The 24521-nt window shown below is 31.2% G+C and overlaps 1 protein-coding gene and 1 long non-coding RNA gene across 5 annotated transcripts in view; one reads left to right on the plus strand and one right to left on the minus strand.

The window, feature by feature from the left end:
• Positions 1–11704, plus strand: part of LOC143080707 (tensin-4-like) — a 48142-nt gene extending 36438 nt beyond the window's left edge. For 2 of the 4 annotated variants that reach the window (XM_076256701.1, XM_076256702.1), the window contains exons 2-9: positions 188–269; positions 2961–3047; positions 3541–3753; positions 6260–6337; positions 7050–7136; positions 7753–7953; positions 8831–8931; positions 11537–11679. In XM_076256701.1, the coding sequence (XP_076112816.1) occupies positions 188–269; positions 2961–3047; positions 3541–3753; positions 6260–6337; positions 7050–7136; positions 7753–7931 (726 nt within the window). In that variant the 3' untranslated portion in view covers positions 7932–7953; positions 8831–8931; positions 11537–11679. Of the gene's footprint in view, positions 1–187; positions 270–2960; positions 3048–3540; positions 3754–6259; positions 6338–7049; positions 7137–7752; positions 7954–8830; positions 8932–11536 lie in introns of all 4 variants that reach the window. The other 2 variants (XM_076256703.1, XM_076256704.1) reach the window with 2 other exon arrangements.
• On the minus strand, positions 4977–8802 carry LOC143080708 (uncharacterized). Its single transcript, XR_012979776.1, has 2 exons — positions 8671–8802; positions 4977–5065 (listed from the first exon to the last, which is right to left on the minus strand). It is a non-coding gene; the product is annotated as an uncharacterized LOC143080708 (long non-coding RNA).
• Positions 11705–24521: the final 12817 nt, after the last annotated feature.

The following is a 24521-nucleotide window of genomic DNA, read 5'->3' on the forward strand; positions in this document are numbered from 1 at the left end:
GACACAATCGAGTAAATGTTTTGACTAGTTTGTGATATCGAAAACCCTGGTGTTGTAATGTTTCAGTAAAACAGCGATTTCTTTCGTTGCAATCAAAAAAGTTGCTACATACACGATTGACGTTTAAATAATTGTGTAAAAGAGTAGAGAGAAAACTTAGTAATTATATACATGTTTCTTTTTTCAGTCATCACGGAAGTCCAGTAATAATGAACCTGCGAGTGATATAAGTTTAAGCTCGGATTTTGAACAACTGGAGGTTTCAGAAGGTACGTAATAACCAAATATAATACCATTATTGACAAATAAATGTATTGCAAATCTGATTGGGATCATTAAATCCATTTCTTATTTATTTTTTTTTTGCATCGGTGTTTCCGTACTGACACGATTTATCACAAACGTTTTTAAATATCCTTTCATTTTTCATAAATTATTAGAAAAAAAAGGCGCAAGGGTTCAACTCACTCAGCCAAATTGACCCTAGATAGAAGTGTTTAATTTTATACATTTAGTATTTAATCGTTGGTTTCAATTTTGGGACATCTGCACTCCTGATTAAGGTGAATCCAGAATGTGCTTTGCATTAGTTTTATTGCTTTCGTTTTAAGGGCAAAAACACAAGGGCATTTGATATTGTTATAAATTTGAGTTAGTTAGGCAAGAATTATTACCCATCAGTTAAAAATTGGTCATATCAAATTCGTTTTTTTGAAGCAAAATCATTTCAGTTCTTTGCCGATCTTTACTTGCCAAATTATTCCAGTCATGCGTGGTCGCTGGTAATTTGTAATCAGAAACACCCACGCTTTCAAAGTTTAAAACAAAGAAAATGATATTTCAATTTGACATAAGAATGTTTATTTACGTTTTTTTTTTACATATTAAGAAGTTACTGGTTTGTAAATGTTTAGACTTATTAAGAAGGGATATAGTTACGATACTGTTGTCAGGTCATTAAAGATTGCATATTTTGGCGTTAATATTGATTCACGTATAGGGTCTTTGCATCGAAACTAAACATATTTATTTAAAAACCAGTTGTTGGCATGACACGGGTTATGTTCTTCTCATATATGTTATGATGTTATGATACTAAACCCCTAACGGGAAGGATTGTGCTTGATACTCATATGATGAAGAAATAATCTTTCAATCAGTTTAATGGAAGTCTGGAGCTTGCATGTCAGTTAATTGCTAGTAGTCTGTTGTTATTTATATATTATTGTCATTTTGTTTATTTTCTTTCGTTACATCTTCTGATATCAGACTAGGACTTCTCTTTAACTGAATTTTAATGTGCGTATTGTTATGCGTTTACTTTTCTACATTAGCTAGAGGTATAGGGGAGGGTTGAGATCTCATGAACATGTTTAACCACGCCGCATTTTTGCGCCTGTCCCAAGTCAGGAGACTCTGGCCTTTGTTAGTCTTGTATTATTTTTCATGTTAGTTTTTTGTGTATAATTTGGAGTTTAGTATGGCGTTAATTATTACTGAACTAGTATATATATTTGTTTAGGGACCAGCTGAAGGACGTCTCCAGGTGGGAGAATTTCTCGCTGCAGTGAAGACCTATTGGTGACCTTCTGCTGTTGTCTGGTCTATGGTCGGGTTGTTGTCTCGTTCCCCGAGGGTATCACCAGCCCAGTAGTCAGCACTTTTTGTGCTGACATGAATTATCATTGATATGGTTATATTTATATATTAACTGTTTACAAAATTTTGAATTTTTGAAATACTAAGGCTTTTCTACCTTAGACATATATTGCCTTAGCTGTATTTGGCAAAACATTTAGGTATTTTTGTCCTCAATGCTCTTCAACTTCGTAGTTTATTTGGCCTTTTTAACTTTTTGGATTCGAGTGTCACTGATGAGTCTTTTGTAGACGAAACGCGCGTCTGGCGTATATACAAAATTTAGTCCTGGTATCTATGATGAGTTTATTTACAACCACTGGGTCGATGCCACTGCTGGTGGAGATTTATTTCCCTGAAGGTATTACCAGCCTAGTAGTCAGCACTTTTTGTTCTGACAGGAATTGTCATTGATATGGTTATATTTATAAATTAACTGTTTACAAAATTTTTAATTTTTGAAATACTAAGGCTTTTCTACCTCAGGCATAGATTGCCTTAGCTGTATTTGGCAAAACTTTAAGGTATTTTGGTCCTCAATGCTCTTCAACTTCGAAGTTTATTTGGCCTTTTTAACTTTTTGGATTCGAGTGTCACTGATGAGTCTTTTGTAGACGAAACGCGCGTCTGTCTGGCGTTCATACAAAATTTAGTCCTGGTATCTATGATGAGTTTATTTACAACCACTGGGTCGATGCCACTGCTGGTGGAGATTTATGTCCCCGAGGGTATCAACAGCCCAGTAGTCAGAACTTGTTGTGCTGACATGAATAATCATTAATATGGTTATATTTATAAATTAACTGTTTACAAAATTTAAAATTTTGAAATACTAAGGCTTTTCTATCTCAGGCATACATTGCCTTAGCTGTATTTAGCAAAACTTTTAGGTATTTTGGTCCTCAATGCACTTCAACTTCGTAGTTTATTTGGCCTTTTTAACTTTTTGGATTCGAGCGTCACTGATGAGTCTTTTGTAGACGAAACGCGCGTCTGTCTGGCGTTCATACAAAATTTAGTCCTGGTATCTATGGTGATTTTATTTGACACATTCCCCATTTCCATTCTCAATTTTATTTACTATTGGATCTTTTTCTACAGTACAGTTTATATTAAACTAATATATTTTTTCAATTTGCTTTAGAGGTAATGTGATGTATCAGATTAATTTGATATGATCACAGAAGTTTTTATTTATTTCTTCAGGTTCATATTGTCACATAAGAGTTAACATTACATTTATTGCATTTATTCACATATTTTTTTTTTATTTCATCATCGTTATGTCTTTACAAATACTTAGTCTGCTTTTTTCATTTTAGATTTGATAGCGCCAACGTTTATTACTCTGAACTATGTAGAAAAGGCAGCGAAATTTTGGTTTATGCCAGATATAAGTAAAACAGAAGGTTCTATACATTATGTTTATTTATTATTTGTTTACTTTTACCACTCGAAATCAACAGTATTTACAATAGCCTTGATATTGATAGTAAATGTGTCTGCTTTGCTTGAATATACTCTCTGAACAATTACAGACTCAACCAGTAACATATGTATAAAGTTTTAAGTTATATTCAACTTTAGTTAACTTTTGGGATGCCTATATATAGATGTGATACCTTGTGGATATGTTTCCAACTATTGAAGAATAAGATAGACATCACCGACTAAATATGAAGTTATCTTTAGGTATTTATCCGGGATTTATTGTCAAAGCTTAAATGGATTAAGCTAGAGAATTGATATGAAGTTAAGGATTCAAATCAAACTGCGACAAACGTCAACAAAAGCTATGTTAATTTTGATTCAGATTGTACTTGTGACATAACAATTGGTATAGTAGTCAATTCTTCCAATAAACATCACAATGTAGTTAGAATTATTTTAATGCTATTTCAGCTCTGCTTTCGCTGAAAGCCACCACACCTGGAACTTTTTTGATAAGGAAGTCAAGTATCAAAGTTGGTTATTTTGCTCTCGTTTTGCGAGTGGAAAACGACTCATTGTACGATAACCCAACAGAAATTTCTTTGGAAGATTGTGTCTCTACATATCTTATCGAGAAATCGACAGAAAACAAGTATCAGTTCTTTTCCACAGCGCAGAAGTTTGGTGAGATTTAACATTAAAAAGTAAAATCACAAAAGTACTGAACTCTGAGGAAAATTCAAAATGGAATGGCCCAAATCAAATGGCAAAATCGAAAAATAAGACACATCAAACGAATGGACAACAACTGTCATATTCCTGACTTGGCACAGACAATTTCTAATGTAGATAATGGTGGATTGGTCCTGTCCCCAAAAACCAATGACTATTGCTACATTTTCTTAAATTCTCCAGTCATAAAATGTTTACAAAAATTCATTATACAACAGTTAACGTAATAATATATTGCACATTCAGTTGGAACTATTCTATCAACCCGCTAATTCAAAATATGGAACGTACGATATTTTAAAAACACATAATGTATCTTATGAGACTCAAAACTTTCGAACTATCTATATTATTTAATGAGGAAGACTATTGCTACATTTTCTTAAATTCTCCAGTCATAAAATGTTTACAAAAATTCATTATACAACAGTTAACGTAATAATATATGGCACATTCAGTTGGAACTATTCTAACAACCCGCTAATTCAAAATATGGAACGTACGATATTTTAAAAACACATAATGTATCTTATGAGCCTCAAAACTTTCGAAATATCTATACTATTTAATGAGGAGACCTTATTGTGTGTGCCGTTTCTCTTCCTTCAACAATAACCTAATAATCATGCCTTTGCATTCTATAGGTACCATGCATAGTCGCATTTGCTCTCCTCGCTGTTTAAAACTACTTAAAAATTACACATAAATTTTTGCAGGTACTTGGGGACAGGACAATTATTTTCGCTTTTTCTGTACACTATGAAAATACATATATACTAAGAAAAAAGTGTATTTGCTATTTACTATCAAGACTAAGTCTTGGTTTACTAGAAACGGGTGTCATATATTTATATATAGAGATTATAGTATGGTTAGATATATGTTTTCGTACGTCTTACAAATCTGTACTTAGTATGATATCTCAATGTCAATTATGACGTCACAATGGATTCTTATAAGCACAAAAACCAATGAGAAGAGTACATATGTCTGTTCATACAGGAAAACGCAAATAATTGAAATCATTTGAAAACAAAAAAATAACGGATTTTGAAAAAAAGGGCATTGCTAAAAAAAATGGCCTGCCCCCAAGTACCAATCCTTTTTTTATTCCTTTCCTGGAATTCTCCAGTCATAAAATGTTTACAAAATTTATCCTACAACAGTCAACATACCTCTATTTATGCTCTAAATGCCTGTAATTTCGGGTTGTGTTCTTGTAGAAATAGAATCAAGCAATGCATCGATGTTTGATATTTTGTATCTAAATAAGTACAGACATTAAGAAAGATAACTCAATGGCTGAAATTCCGATATCAATACAAATAAATGCATAATGCCCGATGTTAAGTCATAAAATTCACTTTTCGCATGCGTAATTTCCTTTTCTTTTTTTTTTTTTGTGGTGCACATCGGTTCGGTTTGGTTTTTTTTATGTTTTCCATTCAAAGTTTTGTTGTTAAAATATTTCAATTTATTGAAAGAATAAAAAGCTTTTCTATATATGCTTGTGTAGTATAGGATCAATAATCATATATGGCACATAATTTATTGAGCCTGACACCTATTTAGATTAAATGTTGACTCTTCCAAGACAAATTCCGTAATTAAGTGAATAGTAATTTTCTGTTTCATTCTTTTCTTGTGATTAAGGGATTGTCTTTTTTTAATTGACTAATGGTTTGGATTTGATAACATCCTTGATTTTTTTTTTTTCTATTCTGGTTTTTTAAAGAGTTGATTTCTGTAAAAAAAATAATCATGCACCAGACAACATTATCGATATTTAATTGAAGAATTTATCAGCAGTTCAGAAAATGCCTGTACAAAGTCAGGTTTATGGCAGTTGTTATCCATTCTTTCGATGTGTTTAATCTTTTGATATTTACATTTAATAAGGCCCTTTCCGTTTTGAATTTTCCTCGGTGTTCAGTGTTTTTGTGATTTGACTTTTCACAAGGTGCCAATCGATTACGAAATAATCGAAGAGGACTGGTGAATACCTCAACAAATCTAAAATAATCGAAACATGTTCAATAAAGACAACTGTAGTATTATTGTTCAAAGGTTGTTAATCGATTGAGAGAAAACAAATCTGCGTTACAAACTTAAACCGAGAGAAACACGTAAACTATAAGAGGAAAACAGAGAAACAACAGAACACTGATTTGCAATAAAAACCAAACGGCAATGCAATGTACACCGAAACGAACTATAAGATAACAACTGCTATATTTCTGACTTGGTGCCGGACATTTTAAGAAGAAAAAAATTATGGCAATGTTAAATATGCCGCTAAAATTACATTACATGAACGCTGAATAAACAAATACCGGGACAAGTCTTATAGAAATTCGAATTCACACTCAGCAGTCATATTCTAGAGTACTTCATCAATACTTCTTATCATAGATATTAACAAACTCATTCTGCAATATTGTTTTGATTTATGTTTTAGACACCATTGGATCACTGGTATTCCAACATACAAAAGCACAAGGTATACTGCCATGTACATTAAATCTTCCAAAAGGTGGTAAGTAATAACTATAAATATAATAACACGTATCTTATACATAATATTGCCTCAGTCTGAAAAAACATAATTTCTACTACTGTGTAACAAGCTTTACTTTTGATTTAATTTTAAAACAAAATACATATTTAAGGGTGTTGTGGAGAGGACGAGATTTAGGTTCGGAATATCAGCATAACAATTGTCATCTGTGAAACCGAAATTCCATAACAGTAAACAAATTCGTTTCACATGGGATATATATTTTGTGTGCAAGTAATCATGTTATATAAAATATAACTTGTACAAAACATTGCGTGACAGGAATATAGTACTTATAAACGCAAGAACACTCAGAGACTTATATAAATAAATAGTATGACAACAGTATACATTACAAGATTTTAACCATAGAATAACAACGGACATCTCCCATGAGTTAACGACAGAAACGGTTAAGTTTGATAGTGTTTATATATTCCATTGAAGCCTATATTGGTTAGTATGCGTTTAACAACATACTACTCTGATCTTTGTTAGTAAATGTTACTCGAGTGCGCGAAATCAACTCATTAAAATCAATTAACAATACCTATATTAAAATTTAAACACCATTAAATATATTTGTAAATTGAGTATTGAATTGGACTCCATATTGTATGAGAATAGCCAGAGCTATATTCAAAATCATTCAGTTTGTTATTATCATTTATAAATGTATTTAACGTTTTAGATTTGAGACGTGGGGTTAATTTAAGCAGTGAATCGTTTCAAGCAATAAGGCATTATTGGTACTTTCCTGATATTTCCAGAGACGAAGGTTTGACACTAAAATTATTTAAAGTAATAATTTTCGAACTTCAAGGTTTATTTGAAATGAACAGGTACTACCGCCACAACAGTACAAGTAAATTATATTTATGTTTCGGATTGATATGTATTGATTTGATGACCTTTTTCAAAACAACTGGTTTGTGTTACATTCTTTTCTATCTTTTTACTTGTTTTGTGCGTTTATATCCTTTTTCACCCTTTTTTCCCTCCTTAAAAATTCCCTCACAAAGTCTGCTTTAAATTGCATTATCTCAATCTGTAAACCAATATTTTCTTTATTTTATCTATTGGTATCTCATTTGTAAAAAAAAAACATATTTGTATTGAATTTTATGGGAGACATAGTTAAAGTTGAAAATAAAGTAAAAGAATAGATATAAGTTCACATAAGGAAAACAGTTAATAATTAACACATAAAAAGCGAATTAGTCATTTATAGATACGTTGTTTTTATTGCATCATGAAATGAGGATTAAGTTTGATAACAAATCTTATACTTTAACTATTTTTAATATGATATAACGTACATGCACTCTTTTGTTCATAGTTTTATATATTTGCTTTTTCGGACAATAATGACTCTTGACATTTGGTTCTTCTAGCAATTGAAAGAATTAAAAACAAAGTGGTAGGATCATTTCTGATACGGAAATCGTCCAGTGAAGCAGGAGGGTTTGTTTTAGTCATGAATGAAAACAAAACAGATAACCTGTTCAACAAAGAGCATAATACTGTTGTTAGAAATTATTTAATTCATTGGACAAACAGAGGGTTAACTTAGATACAGGGCACAGAAACATTTGGTGAGTAGATTAAATCTGATGTAATAAACAACGATCATTTAATTGTTAGCAAATAAGGTTGACTTTAAAATCATATGAAACTTCAAATTTGAAAAAAATATGCATATGTTTTTTAAAACTTATTTAAATGGGTTGTTTTTGTTATAAAACGGATGAAAATATCCGTTTTTCTCAAGAAAACTCTATAATTTGTCCAAATTAAGAAGACATTTACTTTTTTTTTAATTGTTTGCATCCAGTAAACAATTCAATGTTTCCAGTATGCAGTGAACTCAGCGTGACCTTTCTCGTAAAAATCCGCTGATCGCAATATATATGGATCTGTCATTGAAGTAAAATATTTAATTGTACATGTTATACACGTGCTCAATATCCATGCTAGTTCTTTGTTGATTGTTTACAAAGGTGACAATCGGTAAACTACGGCTTCAAAACACGACAAGTAATTAGCTGTTATATTTTCACATCAAATTAGACGGAGAGAAAAAAAAACAATGGCGATTAAACGATATGGATACGTAAAAGATGATAAAATCGTGCACAGAAGACTAAGTTTATAATATGTACATGCATTGGTCCAAAAAAAGATACACATTATTATTCATCAGTCACTCGTTGCATATGACTTCAATGTCATCCTTTATAATTATTATTACAGGTGTAATAATGAAAAAGATATCCTTACTTTTAAAAAATTGAATTTGATATCTGACTCACGTTATCTATCATGTGAAAATGATCCATTTACGGTTACTTGCCGGAAGTCAAATAGCAAATAGTTCATGCATTCAAGAGAAGAAAACGTTAACAATATTATCTACAGATGAAAGGACGGAAACGCGGATCTAATATATAGGTATTGCCTTATCTTTTTCAGACAGCCTTGTTTCATATGTTTACCATTATGCTACGACTGATACAACAGACTTGTCGTGTAGACTAGCCCTACCTTAAAGCAGATTATCTACAAATATTAAGGTACATGTAACAGTTATTATGCATATCAGAATTTAAAACATTTACCGTTAATGCATGTGGGTCAGTTGTCTGATTGGGTCATACTTTGAATTGACAAAATATCGATTGAGAACTTTTAAAAGAGTAGGGTTTTTTTCTCAAGAAATTCAAAATTTATCGCAAAAACATGTAGAGAAGAAAAAAACACTGTTCCATTTTCTGTCATAAAGCAGGATAAGAATCATAATTCCAAAATCAATCACGAAATTTACATTTTTTTTCGACGATTTTTAATCCAAAAATAAGCGTTGTACCAAATAAACTGTTTACACATGTAAAAATATGGATCTACTTTTTAAAAAACGAGAATATTAAATACATAAAATGAAATCGGAATCATTAAACAACAATATATCAGCACAGCAGATCAAACAAAATACCAACTTCCAACGAAAATCATGTTTTGGGGTTCAGAACTGAAAAGTTGTGAAAGCTATTATTTTAAAACTATAATCATAAAAAGAATAGTTCGTGTCATCTTACGAACTCTTATAGACGTAAATAAGTGCATACACTCTAAGTTTTTTATTATTTGTTAGACCGTATCTCTTTTATATGGGAACGACCATTGTACTTCAAGGGTTTTTTGCAGGCCAAGCAGGTGACAAAAATAAAATATTCTCGAATTTCCCCGAAACTCATAGTGTTAAATTTGGAAAAAATATTCTGATAGATTGCGTTGAAAAACTAAATTAATTTGGTCAAGCTTTGCTTGTCTTTTTCTTTAAGCCATTGCACTGTCAGAATATTTTCGATTCATAAGTGTGAATGTCCCTCTGGTATCCTTTGCGTCTCTTTTGAATCTATTGTCATATAATCTATAAACATATATATATTGTTGAAAAATGCACCACTGTCCCAGGTTAGGGGGAGGGTTGGGATCCCGTCAACATGTTTAACCCCGCCGAATTATTTATGTATGTGCCTGTCCCAAGTCAGGAGCCTGTAATTCAGTGCTTGTCGTTTGTTTATGTCTTACATATTTGTTTTTCGTTCATTTTGTTTACATAAATGAAGCCGTTAGTTTTCTCCTTTGAATTGTTATACATTGTCTTATCGGGGCCTTTTATAGCTGACTATGCGGTAAGGGCTGCTTTGCTCATTATTGAAGGCCGTACGGTGACCTAAAGTTGTTAATGTCTGTGTCATTTTGTTCTTTTGTGGATAGTTGTCTCATTGGCAATCATACCACATCTTATTTTTTATATGATTGGTTTGTCCGAGCAATACAAATAAAGGACTGGCAATGGATGCGACACATATATACTATCGTTCATGGGTCAAATTGAAAACATGTTCACATTCCACACCTTATCACTGTACTCAAGGTAATTTAAAAATATATCTCTAAGGTTATATATAAAGATGATGGTAAAGTTTTAAAACAGCGTATCGTACCATTTATTCAAGATTTAAAACAAAAACACAGCAAACGTGTAAATGAATTCAATCCAATCTTTTTATATTATGATATTTGTATTTGTTTTTGTATATTTTAAACTTTACTGTTTATTCCATTTTTTTCATATTATCCTTTCGGTATTCATACATCCCGGAATTGTGTTATTTAGCTATGATCCTTTTCTAGATTCTTGACTTTCATTGTCGCATATGTGATTTGCCTATAGAGTTATTTTGCTATGATCCTTTTCTGGATTCGTGACTTTCATTGTCGCTTATGTGATTTGCCTATAGAATATCTACTTACCATTTGGGTTTGCTTTGTTGAAATATTTTTTTGTTTTATAGTGATCAAGATTATAATACAATGTTGATTGCTGTAGCCCAGTTTTTGCCATTTTTACCTTTTATGTCTGTTTAAGTTTTTTGGCTCACACATTATTGTCAATATAAATGAATGACATTCGATTGCATATAAATGAGAGGTTTGGCTAACTATAAAGCTAGGTTCAATTCACTATTTTCTACATAAGGAAATGGTGTATCAAGTCAGGAATATGGCAGTTGTTTTCCATTCGTTTGATGTGTTTGAGCTTTGATTTTGCAATATGTTAAGGGACTTCCATTTGAAATTTACTTGGAGTTCTGTATTTTTGAATTTTTTTACCAGCTTTGGAATAAATGCAAGGATTCGGGTACAATCTTAATATATCTACGTACTACTTTTCTTTCTGTGTCTTTTCTATGTTTATTACTTTTTATTAAGACAATATTCATGTTAGAGTCCGATTTAGAAAATGTCTTAGCTGTTTATGTAGAGAGATTAGAAAATTTAATGAAAAATAGTAGTTGTCGTTTGTTTATGTGGTACATAAGTGTTTCTCGATTTCGTTTTTTTTTTTTTTAATATAGATTAGACCGTTGGTTTTTCCGTTTGAATGGTTTTACACTAGTAATTTTTGGGCCCTTTATAGCTTGCTGTTCGGTGTGATCCAAGACTCCGTGTTGAGGACCTTACCTTGACCTGTAATGGTTTACTTTTATGAATTGTGACTTGGATGGAGATGTGTCTCATTGGCACTCATACCACATCTTCCTATATCTATATAATATAACAAGATATAAGTAGATCTTTAAACTATGCTGTTCTTTATTTTAAATGCAGATTTACAGAACCTCGCAACCAGATTAGTGCACGGTAATATATTTTATAAAGAACCAAGTACTCTTAAGAATTGTGCTTCAAAACTCGCTGCAATGCTTACGCTTGGTGAACGGGATTATTCATTTGTATGAAATTTTTGAAATCATTGCGTTTTGATATTTCTTATATTTCCTGTCTGTCTGTCATTATTAAAATTGTTCCAGGCAGCTCGAAAATATTTTTTTATTTTCATGTTTCACTTAGTCATATGAGTACAAACTAAACAGAAATAAAAAAAAAATAAAAGCTATAATAATTAGAAATTCTAGTTATTTTTGCGGGCAGAAACTTAACTTTTTACCTATAAATATCAAGTAAAATATAGTTTGAGATTACATATAAATGAAAAAAACGTCCACGTCTACAATAATTTTTGTACAAGCACTAACAAATTATTTTTAGATTAATCCGCAACGATAAAGGATATTAAGCTACAACAATAATGGAGTTTGTGATAAAATTATAAAGGAAATTTAGTTTAAATGAAACAGAAATTAAACTTTATTGAAAGTCTCTGTAACACAGAGATTTGGAAGCTCGTCTATTATATACGTTTTTAGAGTGTTTTTGAGAAAATGACAATAACACTTTATAAATTTGATACGTCCGAAGTACTTTTTTTTAGATCGAACTTCATCATAATAAAATTAACGGTACCAATTTCCTTGCATCAGATGCGCATTTCGACAATACATGTCTCTTCAGTGATGCTCGTGGCCTAAATATTTGAAATCCAAAGCTTATATAAAAGATAAAGAGCTACAATCCAAAAGGTCCAAAAAGTATAGCCACATCCGTGAAAGGAATCAGAGCTTTGCATGAGGAAGATACATTCCTTAATTTATAATAATTTCTATCATTTTGTAACAGTAAATTTTAATAACACAAAAAATCCGTATTTTCATGCTAGTACCGAAGTACTTGCTACTGGGCTGGTGATACCCTCGGCATCGACCCAGTGGTAGTAATAAAATTAACGGTGCCAATTTTCTTGCACCAAATGCGCCATAAACGTTGAAAGCCAAGGATGTAAAAACAAATCCAAACACTTGAAGAGCTAAATGACAAAACAGGACAAAACAAAAATATTCAATTTTATATAAAAGAGGGACGAAAGATACAAGAGGGACAGTCAAACTCATAAATCGAAAAGAAACTGTGCCATGGCTAAAAATGAAAAGGACAAACAGACAAACAAAAGAACACACGAAACAAAATATAAAACTAAAAAATAAGCAACACGAACCCCACCAAAAACTAGGGGTGATTTCAGGTGATCCGGAAGGGTAAGCAGATCCTGCTCCACATGTGGCACCCGTCGTGTTGCTCATGTTATAACAAATCTGGTAAAAAGTCTAATTCGGTATGTTACATTCATGAAAGGGAAAGGGATTGTAGTTACAACGTAAGGAAGATATCCGATATCATCTGTGCAACGGTTATTTTATAAAGGTCAACCAACTCGTGATGGCGTCCGTAAAAGATACGAAGGGATGATTTCAACTTCACCATTTGGTTTAATAGCTTCCTTGTTAGCAGCAACCCTCTATCAAGAAAATCGTGATAGGAAATACAAGCACGGGAATATCGGATCAATTGGGAGATATATATACCCCGTATGTAGGTGCTGATGGAGTGTTGCTACTTAGAAACGTTATTAAAAAGCTGAAATCATCTCTTTTGTCGTAAAGTTTGGTTTTCAACCGACCCTCATTGTCAATTTCTAGATGTAAGTCAACATATTAGGCCGACATAACTGTATCTGTAGTATCCTTTATCTCTAGTTCGATGGGATAGATGCGTTCAACATAGTCACCAAATTTTGAATTATTTAATGAGAGAATTAACATCATCTATATAGCGGAAAGTAAAGTTGAAGGATATTGCTAACTTCTTATCCTTCTTCCTAAGAAGTTATATAAAGCCAACTTTGCCTGCGGATGTTCAAACCTCAGTTTCTTTATAATTTCTTATTAACCAACAATTTAAAAAAAAGGTTTGTTATAGAAAAAAACATGTCAGTACCAATGTACTGACTACTGGGCTGGTGATGCAAGTATGTCAGAACCAGCACTATGGCAGTTAACAATTTATAATATGACATTTACATCATGCTCATTCACAAACACTGGCTATTTCAATTTCAATTACAACTTATTAGGGAGACTAGTACCATATCAGTCGTACTTGAAAAAATGTGATAAGTACATAAATAATCATGGGCAATTATCATCATTATATCAGCAATATGGGACATACAAATTTTGCATCTTCTAAAACAAGCCCATTGTGGCGGAAAGATGATGAAATGTGTTTCATATATAGCATGTCAAATGATTTATTAATAATATCAATATCATATTGTAGTGTATACCTTTACGCTTGTATACCCTCATCCTGAAGTAAAAGATCTTCTATGTCGCCTAATTAAACAAAGCTTTTTCTACAAAATACAAAATCGTAGATACTAACAAAATCCTTGCTTAAACCATCAGTACACTTTGTTTTACTTTGTAAAGAACTATACCACGACTCCATCAAAAATACACCGAGGAAGATTTTTTTCTGTTCTAATATAAAGCAGTATTTACACAGAACCTAATCTAAAAGAAATAAACCAAAGGCAAGTTACTTTAGTAACATATGTATACTGATGACGTTCCGACACACCCACATTTCTCTGATTGTATCTGATTGGTCCCAGTCAACTTTGGATAAGGACAGATATCGATACTGCTGGTATGATCTTTTTTTCGATGTTGAAAATGGCAGTTGTTATCTTATAGTTCGTTTCTGTGTGTGTTGCATTGTCGTTTGATTTTAGTTCTGTTTTTGTTGTTTTCCTCTGATAGTTGATGAGTTTCCCTAGGTTTTAGTTTGTTACTCTGGTTTTTTTTTTTTTTTTTTTTGTCTCAATCGATTCATGACTTTCGAACAGCGGTATACTATTGTTGCCTTTATTTGACAAAGATTGATATTACATCAAACCAGTCTACTAGAAAGAAGTAAAATCACAAAAATACTGAATTCAGAGCAAAATCTAATCGGAAGGTCCATAATCACATGGCAAAATCAAATGACAAAACACATAAATAAACAGCTGCGCCATGAGCGCATGATACGCCCGACATCTTGTGTGGAAGTTTTATGCAATTATCATAAATAGTTTCTGAGAAAGTTTTAAGCAATAACCTTATATTGTTTTTGAGACACGGCGGGACATGTGAAACCCCCCAGCCTGTTTTTTTTTTACAAAAACCTAAATATCACTAGAATAAAATTTTGAATCAAAACCAAAAAGTGTACAAATCTTAAGATTAATATAACAAAGAAGTGTGTAAAGTTTAAAGCAATAATCATAAATTATTTTTGAGATACGGCGCAACATGTAAAAAAACCCTCCCCTGTTTTACAAAATACTCAATAACTCAAAAATAAAATTTTGAATCATCACCAAAAATTATGCAGATCTTAGATTAATATAACAAAGAAGTGTGTAAAGTTTTAAGCAATAATCATAAATTGTTTTTTAGATACGGCACAACATGTAAAAAAACCCTCCCTCTTTTTTACAAAATACTCAATAACTAAAAATTGAAATTTTGAATCATCACCTAAAAGTATACAGATCTTAAGATTAATATAAAAAACACATGTGTAAAGTTTTAAGCAATAATCATAAATTGTTTTTGAGATATGGCACGACATGTGAAAAAACCCTCCCCCTTTTTTACAAAATACTCAATAACTCAAAAATGAAATTTTAAATCATCACCAAAAAGTATACAGATATTAAGATTAATATAACTAAGAAGTGTTTAAAGTTTTAAGCCATAATCAAGAATCGTTTTTGAGATACGGTGCGACATGTGAAAAAAACACCCCCTTTTTTAGTTACAAAGTGCCGTAACTCAAAAAGTATTAATCTTATTTTCACCAATAAGTATACAGATCATTTGACCATCATAAGAAAAAAACTATATTCAGTTTCATGAAATTTGGATAAGTGGTTCTCAAGTTACAGTGCGACATGTTTACGCCGGACAGACAGACGGACAGACGGACGGACAGACGGACGGACACCGGACATTTGTATACCATAATACGTCCCATCAAAATTTTGACGGGCGTATAAAAACGAATGGACAAGAACTGTCATATTCCTGACGTGGTACAGGCATTTTCAAATGTAGAAAATGGTGGATTAGAACTGGTTTTAAAGCGCTAAACCTCTCACTTTGTTGACAGTCTCATAAAATTCCGTTATATTTACAATGATACGTTCACTAAACAGACATAATAAATAATATAGTCAAAATATGGGTACAGCAGTCATCATCGTGTATCAATTTTAAAAGGACCAATTAAACAGAACACAAAAACATCTATCTACAAACACATTCATTGATTCGCGTGTCTGACGTCAGAAAATCATATACGTAGCATATTTTTGTCATTCAATGTTTTAAAACAATTTTAAAATTTCACATGGGCAATGCAGACAGGTTTAAAAATCAAAAGTATGTAAGAATTAATTTCAGAAATAGACCGATTTTTAAAATAGTCCAAAAGTTATATAGAATTTATATATCCACAAATAGTTCATTCCACTACGCGATTGAATAATTTTGACGTTTGTGGTTGAACGCATTTTCTAATTCATAATAGAAATATATCATAATGACGTATAATAGAACAATATCATACTGACGGGATTTTTAAAGTACAGAGTCACGTTATAGGAACCAAAGAAACACAAAAAGTCGCATATACAAAACACACCAGCAAAAAATGAAAGATAATACAAACACATTGACGGGATTTTTAAGTACCGAGCCACGTTAAATGGATATCACATAAAAACAATCCAACAGTAAAAGTAATATTATTAATAGAACAAAGACAAATGAAAGAACAATACAACACGTTGTTAAGATGATAAACATCATCAGAACGCAGAATCTATACATGAAGACCATCATGTATTATTTGTGAAGTTGATACGGAATATTTATCAACAAGGTCTTGGTACCTTCTGATGAACTTTTTTTTAGAAAAAGGACGATACGTTCTTTGACACACCCCTGGTTCGTCAACTTTCTGCTCAGACACTGATGAGGCTTTACAAAGTCAGAGTAGGAGCTGCAAGCTCTTGAATATCGAATAAGTTGGGAAATATATATCCCATATGCAGGTGAAGTTGGTATATTGCTACTAAGGATGACAAGCGGACTTTTATAGGCTTTCCAGTTGTCAATAACCGTTTCTCAGATGAGAGATACGACAATACAAACAAACTGCATACAAATATCCTTCATTTATTAAAAGTGGTTTCCTTAGATTGAGAAATCAATTGACACAATCACAAATTATAACATTATAACTACTTAAAAATTTCAAACTAAATAGACTATGAGAGTGAATACAAGGTCGAAAAATTTCAAAAGAAAAGTGCCTATGTTCAAACAACTTCTTATCTAATGTCAAGATCTGCACTTACTTGTCTAGAATTTCCAGGCAAGCCAAAAACAAAAATCTAGAAAATCTAGAAAGAGTCTACCCCTTGTAAAGATATTGTATTAAGCAGAAACCATCCACAATAATGCTGTATATATCAAAGTGTTGGGTTGTTGTTTTGTACATAAATCAGGCTCATTAAATATATAATTTTTTGGAATTTAAACTGGTTCACGTGTAAGGTCTTTGCATAGGAAATAAACATTGTTATTCTAAAACCAGATGTTGGCAAGATATGGGTTCTGTTCTCACATAATTTTACATGTTTTATGAGGATATGGTTCTAAACTGATAACAGGAGGTATTGTGCTCGATATTCTTTTCATACCTTTCAGTAAGACTAAAGGAGGTCTGGAGCTGGCATGCAAGTAACTGATAAATTAATAGTGCTTTGGCAACTTGTGTTGATTATAATTGCAATTTTGCTTAGTTTCTTCTGTTACATGTTCAAATATCAGACACATACTCCATTTGGACTGCGTTTTACTGTGCAGATTGCTGTGTCTGTTTATGCCTCATTGGTACTGGTATTTGTGGAGTGTTGAGATCACACAAAACATGTTAAACAGGCTGAATGTTTGTGCCTGTCACAAGTCAGGAACCTCTGGCCGTTTGTTAGTCCTGAGTTTTTTGGGTTTTTTTTTTTGTTTTTGTTTTTTTTTATTTTTGGCTCATTCGTAGGTTAGTGTAACATCCGTTTTAGCTGAACTAGTACACATTATTATTGAGAAGCTGGGGTAAGATTTTCTCGTTGTATTGATGACTCATCGGTGGCCTTCAAAAGATTTGTGATCACTGATGAGAAAATTGGTTTCAACTTTTTTATAACATTCTTTACCAATCCAAAAACACACGAGGTAAATATTGATGAGGTAGTTACCCAATGACACAAAATTAAAAACACACGAGGTAAATATTGATGAAGTAGTTACCCAATGACACAAAATTAAAAACACACGTGGTAATTATTGATGAGGTAGTTACCAAATGACACGACACAAAAGTAAAAAAACATGAGGTAAACAGTATCTACCAAACTACAGAGGTAAATACAGAATTGTAAGAACTAAATTGCTCTATGTGTAGAAAGATTGTCTTCTTAAGTTTTCAAGACTTTTAAATCATGAATATTTAAATCAAAATGAGAGAACTGATGAAGATTATACAAAATAAATCCTATAGCAACAGATTCTTTAAAAAGTAAAAAATAAAGAGACTATACAAATTATTTTAAAAACTTTAATAAGGTTAACCTTATAATGATTTGTATTATTTTTTTACTAAACAAATATTTATTAGTACAACAATAGCAAAAACAACAATCTCATATTGAAAAACAAACTTTTATTCAATTCAATAAATATAAAGAAATATATGAAGCTGTTTGAATAACATCAATGAGACAGCAACCTATGTTTATAAAATCTTGTTATATAAACATAAACATGAAAATATTTTACTAGGGTTTTACAAAAAATAATTATAAATTCATTAATTTATTACAAAAGTTTACATAAAAACATATTTTTTAACTCAATTTTAACATACACATTACCTTTGTTCTGTATTAAAAAAAGTTTTACACCAGTCAATCAATATCTCTGAAGTAAATTTGGTGAAAATAGCACCATTACAACTCCACATAAATTTCAACGAAAATCAAACTGTTTATCTTTTTTTTCATTCACAAAAGTCAAGAATATGCATCCTTAGTACTGCTCATCTACTGGCACTACTCATATCACATTTCCATGTTCAGTAAACCTGCAATATGAATTTAAACATTAATTTTGCATATTTATTAGTTCATCAATTTTAGAACATTTGATGAACACATGTATTAATCCTCATGTTAATGTATTACAACAAACCCAACTTTAACCCTATATGGGAAGTATACACCGAGAACGCAAATTTATCAAATATGGCTGGTTGCATTCCCTTGGAATTGTGTAATTTTAATCACATGTCTATATCTATGCATATAAGTACCCAGTGGGATATATGCATATATGATTTAATTTTAGACTTAAGAGGCAAAACATGTTACAAATTCATTAACCTTAACTGTCAATTTTTAAACAATAATCTAATTGTATTATTATACTAACTTTTTGACAACATGTGGCTAATAAAGATGCCAAAATCTTGGCTTGAACACACCCTCATTATTGTAAAAGAGACAAACTGCTTGGTGTGTGTTTTTGCTGTGCATATATAATGATTTTGTGTACCCCAGCCACTACTGCAGGGACATGAGTATCACCCAGTAAGACACACAGGAGTAAAATACAACAAGTCACAAAAAAGTATAATACTTCAATAAATAAAATCTAATAATGATTAATTTCTTAAATTTTGTCCTAGTCGTGATCTTTCTGTGTGATAATTTTCCATCTCAAGTTACTCAACTGAGAATAGGTTTTCTCAGTTTTGTAGATTGAAAAGATGTTGGCGGATTTTCACTTAAGATAACTAGGGAAAAAGTAAAATCACAATAATACTGAACTCCAACAATTCAAAACAGAAAGTCACTAATCAAATGGAAAAATCAAAAGCTCAAACAGAAAATAGAGATAAATGATAATCTTTCAACTCTACAAATTCCTCAGTTACATATTATCTTAGGGCAAAACGCCTTTTGTAAAAGTTTATTTATAAGATTGTAGATGAGAAACTCCCTCTTATATTTAATTTTAATATCAAAATCACATTAATATATATATGGGCCCATATTGCATAAAAATCACAGAACTTGAAACATGTAATTGAACAGCAGTTACAAAAATCTTGTTACATTTTATATTTTACTTGAACATTCCATGTTAATACAGTACATGTATACCTTTTTGAAAGGAGAACTGAATGAGTTTTACAAATGTATAGAGTTATCAATACTTTAGAAAGTATCATACAACATTTTACAAGAACACTTTTCCCTTCAAATATACAGTGATAAGAGTCAACCAATCACCTCTCTCAGATTTTGGAAGAAAGCAGTTTTGTATGATGTTAGATTCTAGTTATCAACTAGTAACTTTGCAACTGATGGATTTTAAATACCAAGCAGATAATATTTATGTTCTTGTACTATAATAATGCATCATCTAACAAAAGTACAAATGAAATTTAAATTCTTTAAACAAACTATAGCCAAAATCATTTAAACTTTCTAAACATTTAAAAAATCAAAGTGATGGATATCATTCATGGAAAGATTAGAACAGTAGTTTGAATAATTTCATATCAAGGTATGGTGGGGGGGGAAGAACATTAATAAAACACTTTTGCTGAAAATTGCATTAACAGCAGGTCTTTAGAAGGAAAAGTGTTTTTCCAGTATGAGGATAAAATGAGCTCAAATTAAATAGTATTGGTCTCCAGTCTTAATTCGCAAAGTTTTATTTAAACTGCAGTTTACATGGTTTATATCTTATCGAAATAATGTTGCCTGTTCTGAACATGTTTCAAAAAAACAAAAAATTGCAAATCAAAAATTCTTCTAGTAAATGTTACAAATTATCCTTGTAAGACAAAAAATCTAGACCAACAGCTAAGAACTTTAAAGTGTCAACAAAAATAATCTAAAAATGTTTTTTTTGAAGCATTTTGTAAGCTAAAACATAGGTTATATGACGTTGAAGTTAAAAAGTTGTAGAGTGCTTTTTGATCAATTTTTAAAGTATTTTTCAACACACTGAGGCATCAAAAATGTACTTTTTCAACGTAAACATGGTAAACAAATTGAAAAACTTATTTTATTGAAATGTGGATTCTTTCTTGATTGCAAAAATATATATTTACTTTTACTAACATTTCAAATCACTACAATAGACACAATGATTGATAGGGAATAAACTAATAAACAATGGTTTGTTATAATTAAAAGTTTTAAAATTTTAAAACTGTTTCAAGCCAATTCCTGATAAAAAAAAACAAGTGAACTAATCTAAATTGTTGATTAATTACAGATGTCAGATTATTAAAATTTATCAAGTGAATTATAGGTCTTACTTGAATACCTTTTATATATTCATATTTATATTCATATTTCATTTTTTTTTAAAGATTTTGTTAATCCATTAATTATTCATCTTTCAGACATAATTTACAGAATCACTTTATGTAATGTAGATCAAAAGTAATAGGCAATTAATAAAATCTATCATCCTTATATATATCAAACATCTGATATATACATTTGTGTATTCAATTATATGGTCAAATATTTGTATATTCAGATGTGTATTGGAGGGTCTGTATAATTATGTAAGACTGAGGTTGATAAGTAATGTGGTCATTATGATTGACAGTTTAGGAGTTGAGGTATTGTAATTAAATGTCTATCTTGACTCTGACTGTTTGGTGATAATGACAGTTGTCAATCATACTAGTATGATATCAATACCAAATTATCTAATCAAAAGTTGTAAAAAAAACCTGCACATCAACACACCTTAATTAATGACATACAATTTTTCTTGAATTAACTGCTAAAAAATATATACCCATTTTTTCAGTTTATGTATGTATATTGTGCATATACATGAGAACTGTAGGGAACTATATTTCAGTGTGAATACATTTAGTAACAGTAGCTAACCTGTCGTGTTGTAAGGGAGGCCGGTGCCTAAGTAAAGATTTAGAACAAGTTCTTATCTTTCCAAAAAGTCATAGCTAATATCAATATGATTTGGACTAGAACTGCTAGCAGTGAACACATATCAAGGACATATATCTGATTCTGTGTTTTTCCAATCATTAAGTATGTCGGCTTGTATTTTTATTATCTGCCCCCCTTTAAGGAATTTTATTTGAATGAATAAGATTCTTTTGATAAACAGTTTAATAGTAAATATGAAATATTTCTAGACATACACATTAAAATTGTATGGAATAAGAGGTATAGGAACACGAAGTCACTTAATAATTGTTAAAAATAAACTTACGGATACAATGTTAAATCTATTATCTCAACAAATTTTACGTTTGAGCAGAAAAGGAGCGATATCACAATTTGAATTTAGATTTGAAGACAATTGTAGTAAAACCTCAGCGAGACATCAATCAAACAACGCATACGCACAAAAACATATTGCGTTCTCTGTCATTTAAGGTTTATTACTTATGACAGATGTTTGTTTGTTTGAGATCAAAATATGTTTAAGAAATTCGTGTTTCATTTGTTTGCATGTGTTTGGCGAATAAGTATTTAAAAGAAATGCAATTAACAAGCAAACGACAACATTATTCTATAAATTATTTGCATTCAGTATATTTAAAAAAAACAATACATTTAGAACGTTACAAAATCGATATATAAAACGTAGATATTTTTAAAATCACCTTGTACAATCTGCAATAAACGAGATATGAATGTCAAAGTACATTATACCATTTACAATACTTTAGATTGACAATTATGATATAAATTTAACTATGTGCTGTGAGTTGGCGACAATTTATTGGTTTGAAAATAAATTATGGTCATTGTTTTTTTAGGTCGTCTGAGTGACCTTTTTATTTTTTCACGTATATTGAAATTGTTTCAAGGAATTTTTCAAAAGGACGTATCAAAATCTAATTTTTTTACATTATGGATGTCTGTTATCTTTTGATTATGTTTGCAGCATTGTTGCATTTAGGTAGTTCAGATTTCATGGTAAGTACCACTATAACTGAGAGATGACATAAGGCAATAGGAATGCCGAAGAATGACAATGACATCTAAAATATCAATATATGTTTTTTGTACTATCTCGACTCATTGAAGGACAAGGGTTTGGTTTAGATGTGGACTTTTTAATGGTTAGGCAAGATTATTGTCATATTCAAGATGTTAAGAGAAGAAACTAGAGGCTCTAAAGAGCCTGTGTCGCTCACCTTGGTCTATGTGAATATTAAACAAAGGAAGCAGATGGATTCATGACAAAATTGTGTTTTGGTGATGGTGATGTGTTTGTACATCTTACTTTACTGAACATTCTTGCTGCTTACAATTATCTCTATCTATAATGAACTTGGCCCAGTATTTTCAGTGGAAAATGTTTGTTAAAATTTACAAATTTTATGAAAATTGTTAAAAATTGACTATAAAGGACAATAACTCCTTAGGGGTAAATTGACCATTTGTCAATTGACCATTGTTGACTTATTTGTAAATCTTACTTTGCTTAACATTATTGATGTTTACAGTTTATCTCTATCTATAATAATATTCAAGATAATAACCAAAAACAGCAAAATTTCCTTAAAATTACCAATTCAGGGGCAGCAACCCAACAACGGGTTGTCAGATTCATTTCAGGGCAGATTGATCTTGACCTGATAAACAATTTTACCCCATGTCAGATTTGCTCTAAAGGCTCCGGTTTCAGAGTTATAATCCAAAATCTACATTTCACCCCTATGTTCTATTTTTAGCCGTGGCGGCCATCTTGGTTGGTAGGCCGGGTCACCGGACACAATTTCAAACTAGATACCCCAATGATGATTGTGGCCAAGTTTGGTTTAATTTGGATTAGTAGTTTCAGAGGAGAAGATTTTTGTAAAAGATAACTAAGATTTACGAAAAATGGTTAAAAATTGACTATAAAGGGCAAAACTCCTAAAGGGATCAACAGACCATTTTGTAGATCTTACTTTGCTGAAAATTTTTGCTGTTTACAGTTTATCTCTATCTATAATAATATTCAAGATAATAACCAAAAACAGCAAAATGTCCTTAAAATTACCAATTCAGGGGCAGCAACCTATCAACGGGTTGTCAATTCATCTCAAAATTTCAGAGCAGATAGATCTTGACCTGATAATTATTTTACCCGATGTCAGATTTGCTCTAAATGCTATGGTTTTTGAGTAATAAGCCAAAGACTGCATTTTACCCCTATGTTCTATTTTTAGCCATGGCGGCCATCTCAGTTTGTTGGCCGGGTCACCGGATCCAATTCTTAAATTAGATACCCCAAGTGAAAGATAACGGTAAATAATATCCATAATATAAACAAATGATAAGTTGATTTTCATTTTTGAATTGTTTCGAAAATTGTTGTCCGTGTCAATCATATCTAACTTTGTCATAGTGAGTTAACTTATTGCTGCTGGCCATATTGTGACCTGTTCTTATTCAGATCTTTGTCGTCCGGTCATTTTTTTTAAATTGTCTCGTTTTGCAAGCATACCACATATCTTATAGTAGCATTTTTGATATATGTTTAACCTTTGGTTTTTAAAAGAAAAAGTGTGATCAATGTAATTATAATTGTCACCACATAAACTTGACTGACAGAATATAACTATATAATGCAATATTACTGGAATGGAATGGTCCGAGTAAATCTATGATCCCGCAAACTAATTTCTCAATATGTCAAATTAATAGAAATAAAAATGATGGCTGTTACGTAAATTGCTATAATTCGTTCATATT

Source organism: Mytilus galloprovincialis, chromosome 6 (genome assembly GCF_965363235.1).
Source record: "Mytilus galloprovincialis chromosome 6, xbMytGall1.hap1.1, whole genome shotgun sequence".
Lineage (NCBI taxonomy): Eukaryota > Metazoa > Mollusca > Bivalvia > Mytilida > Mytilidae > Mytilus > Mytilus galloprovincialis.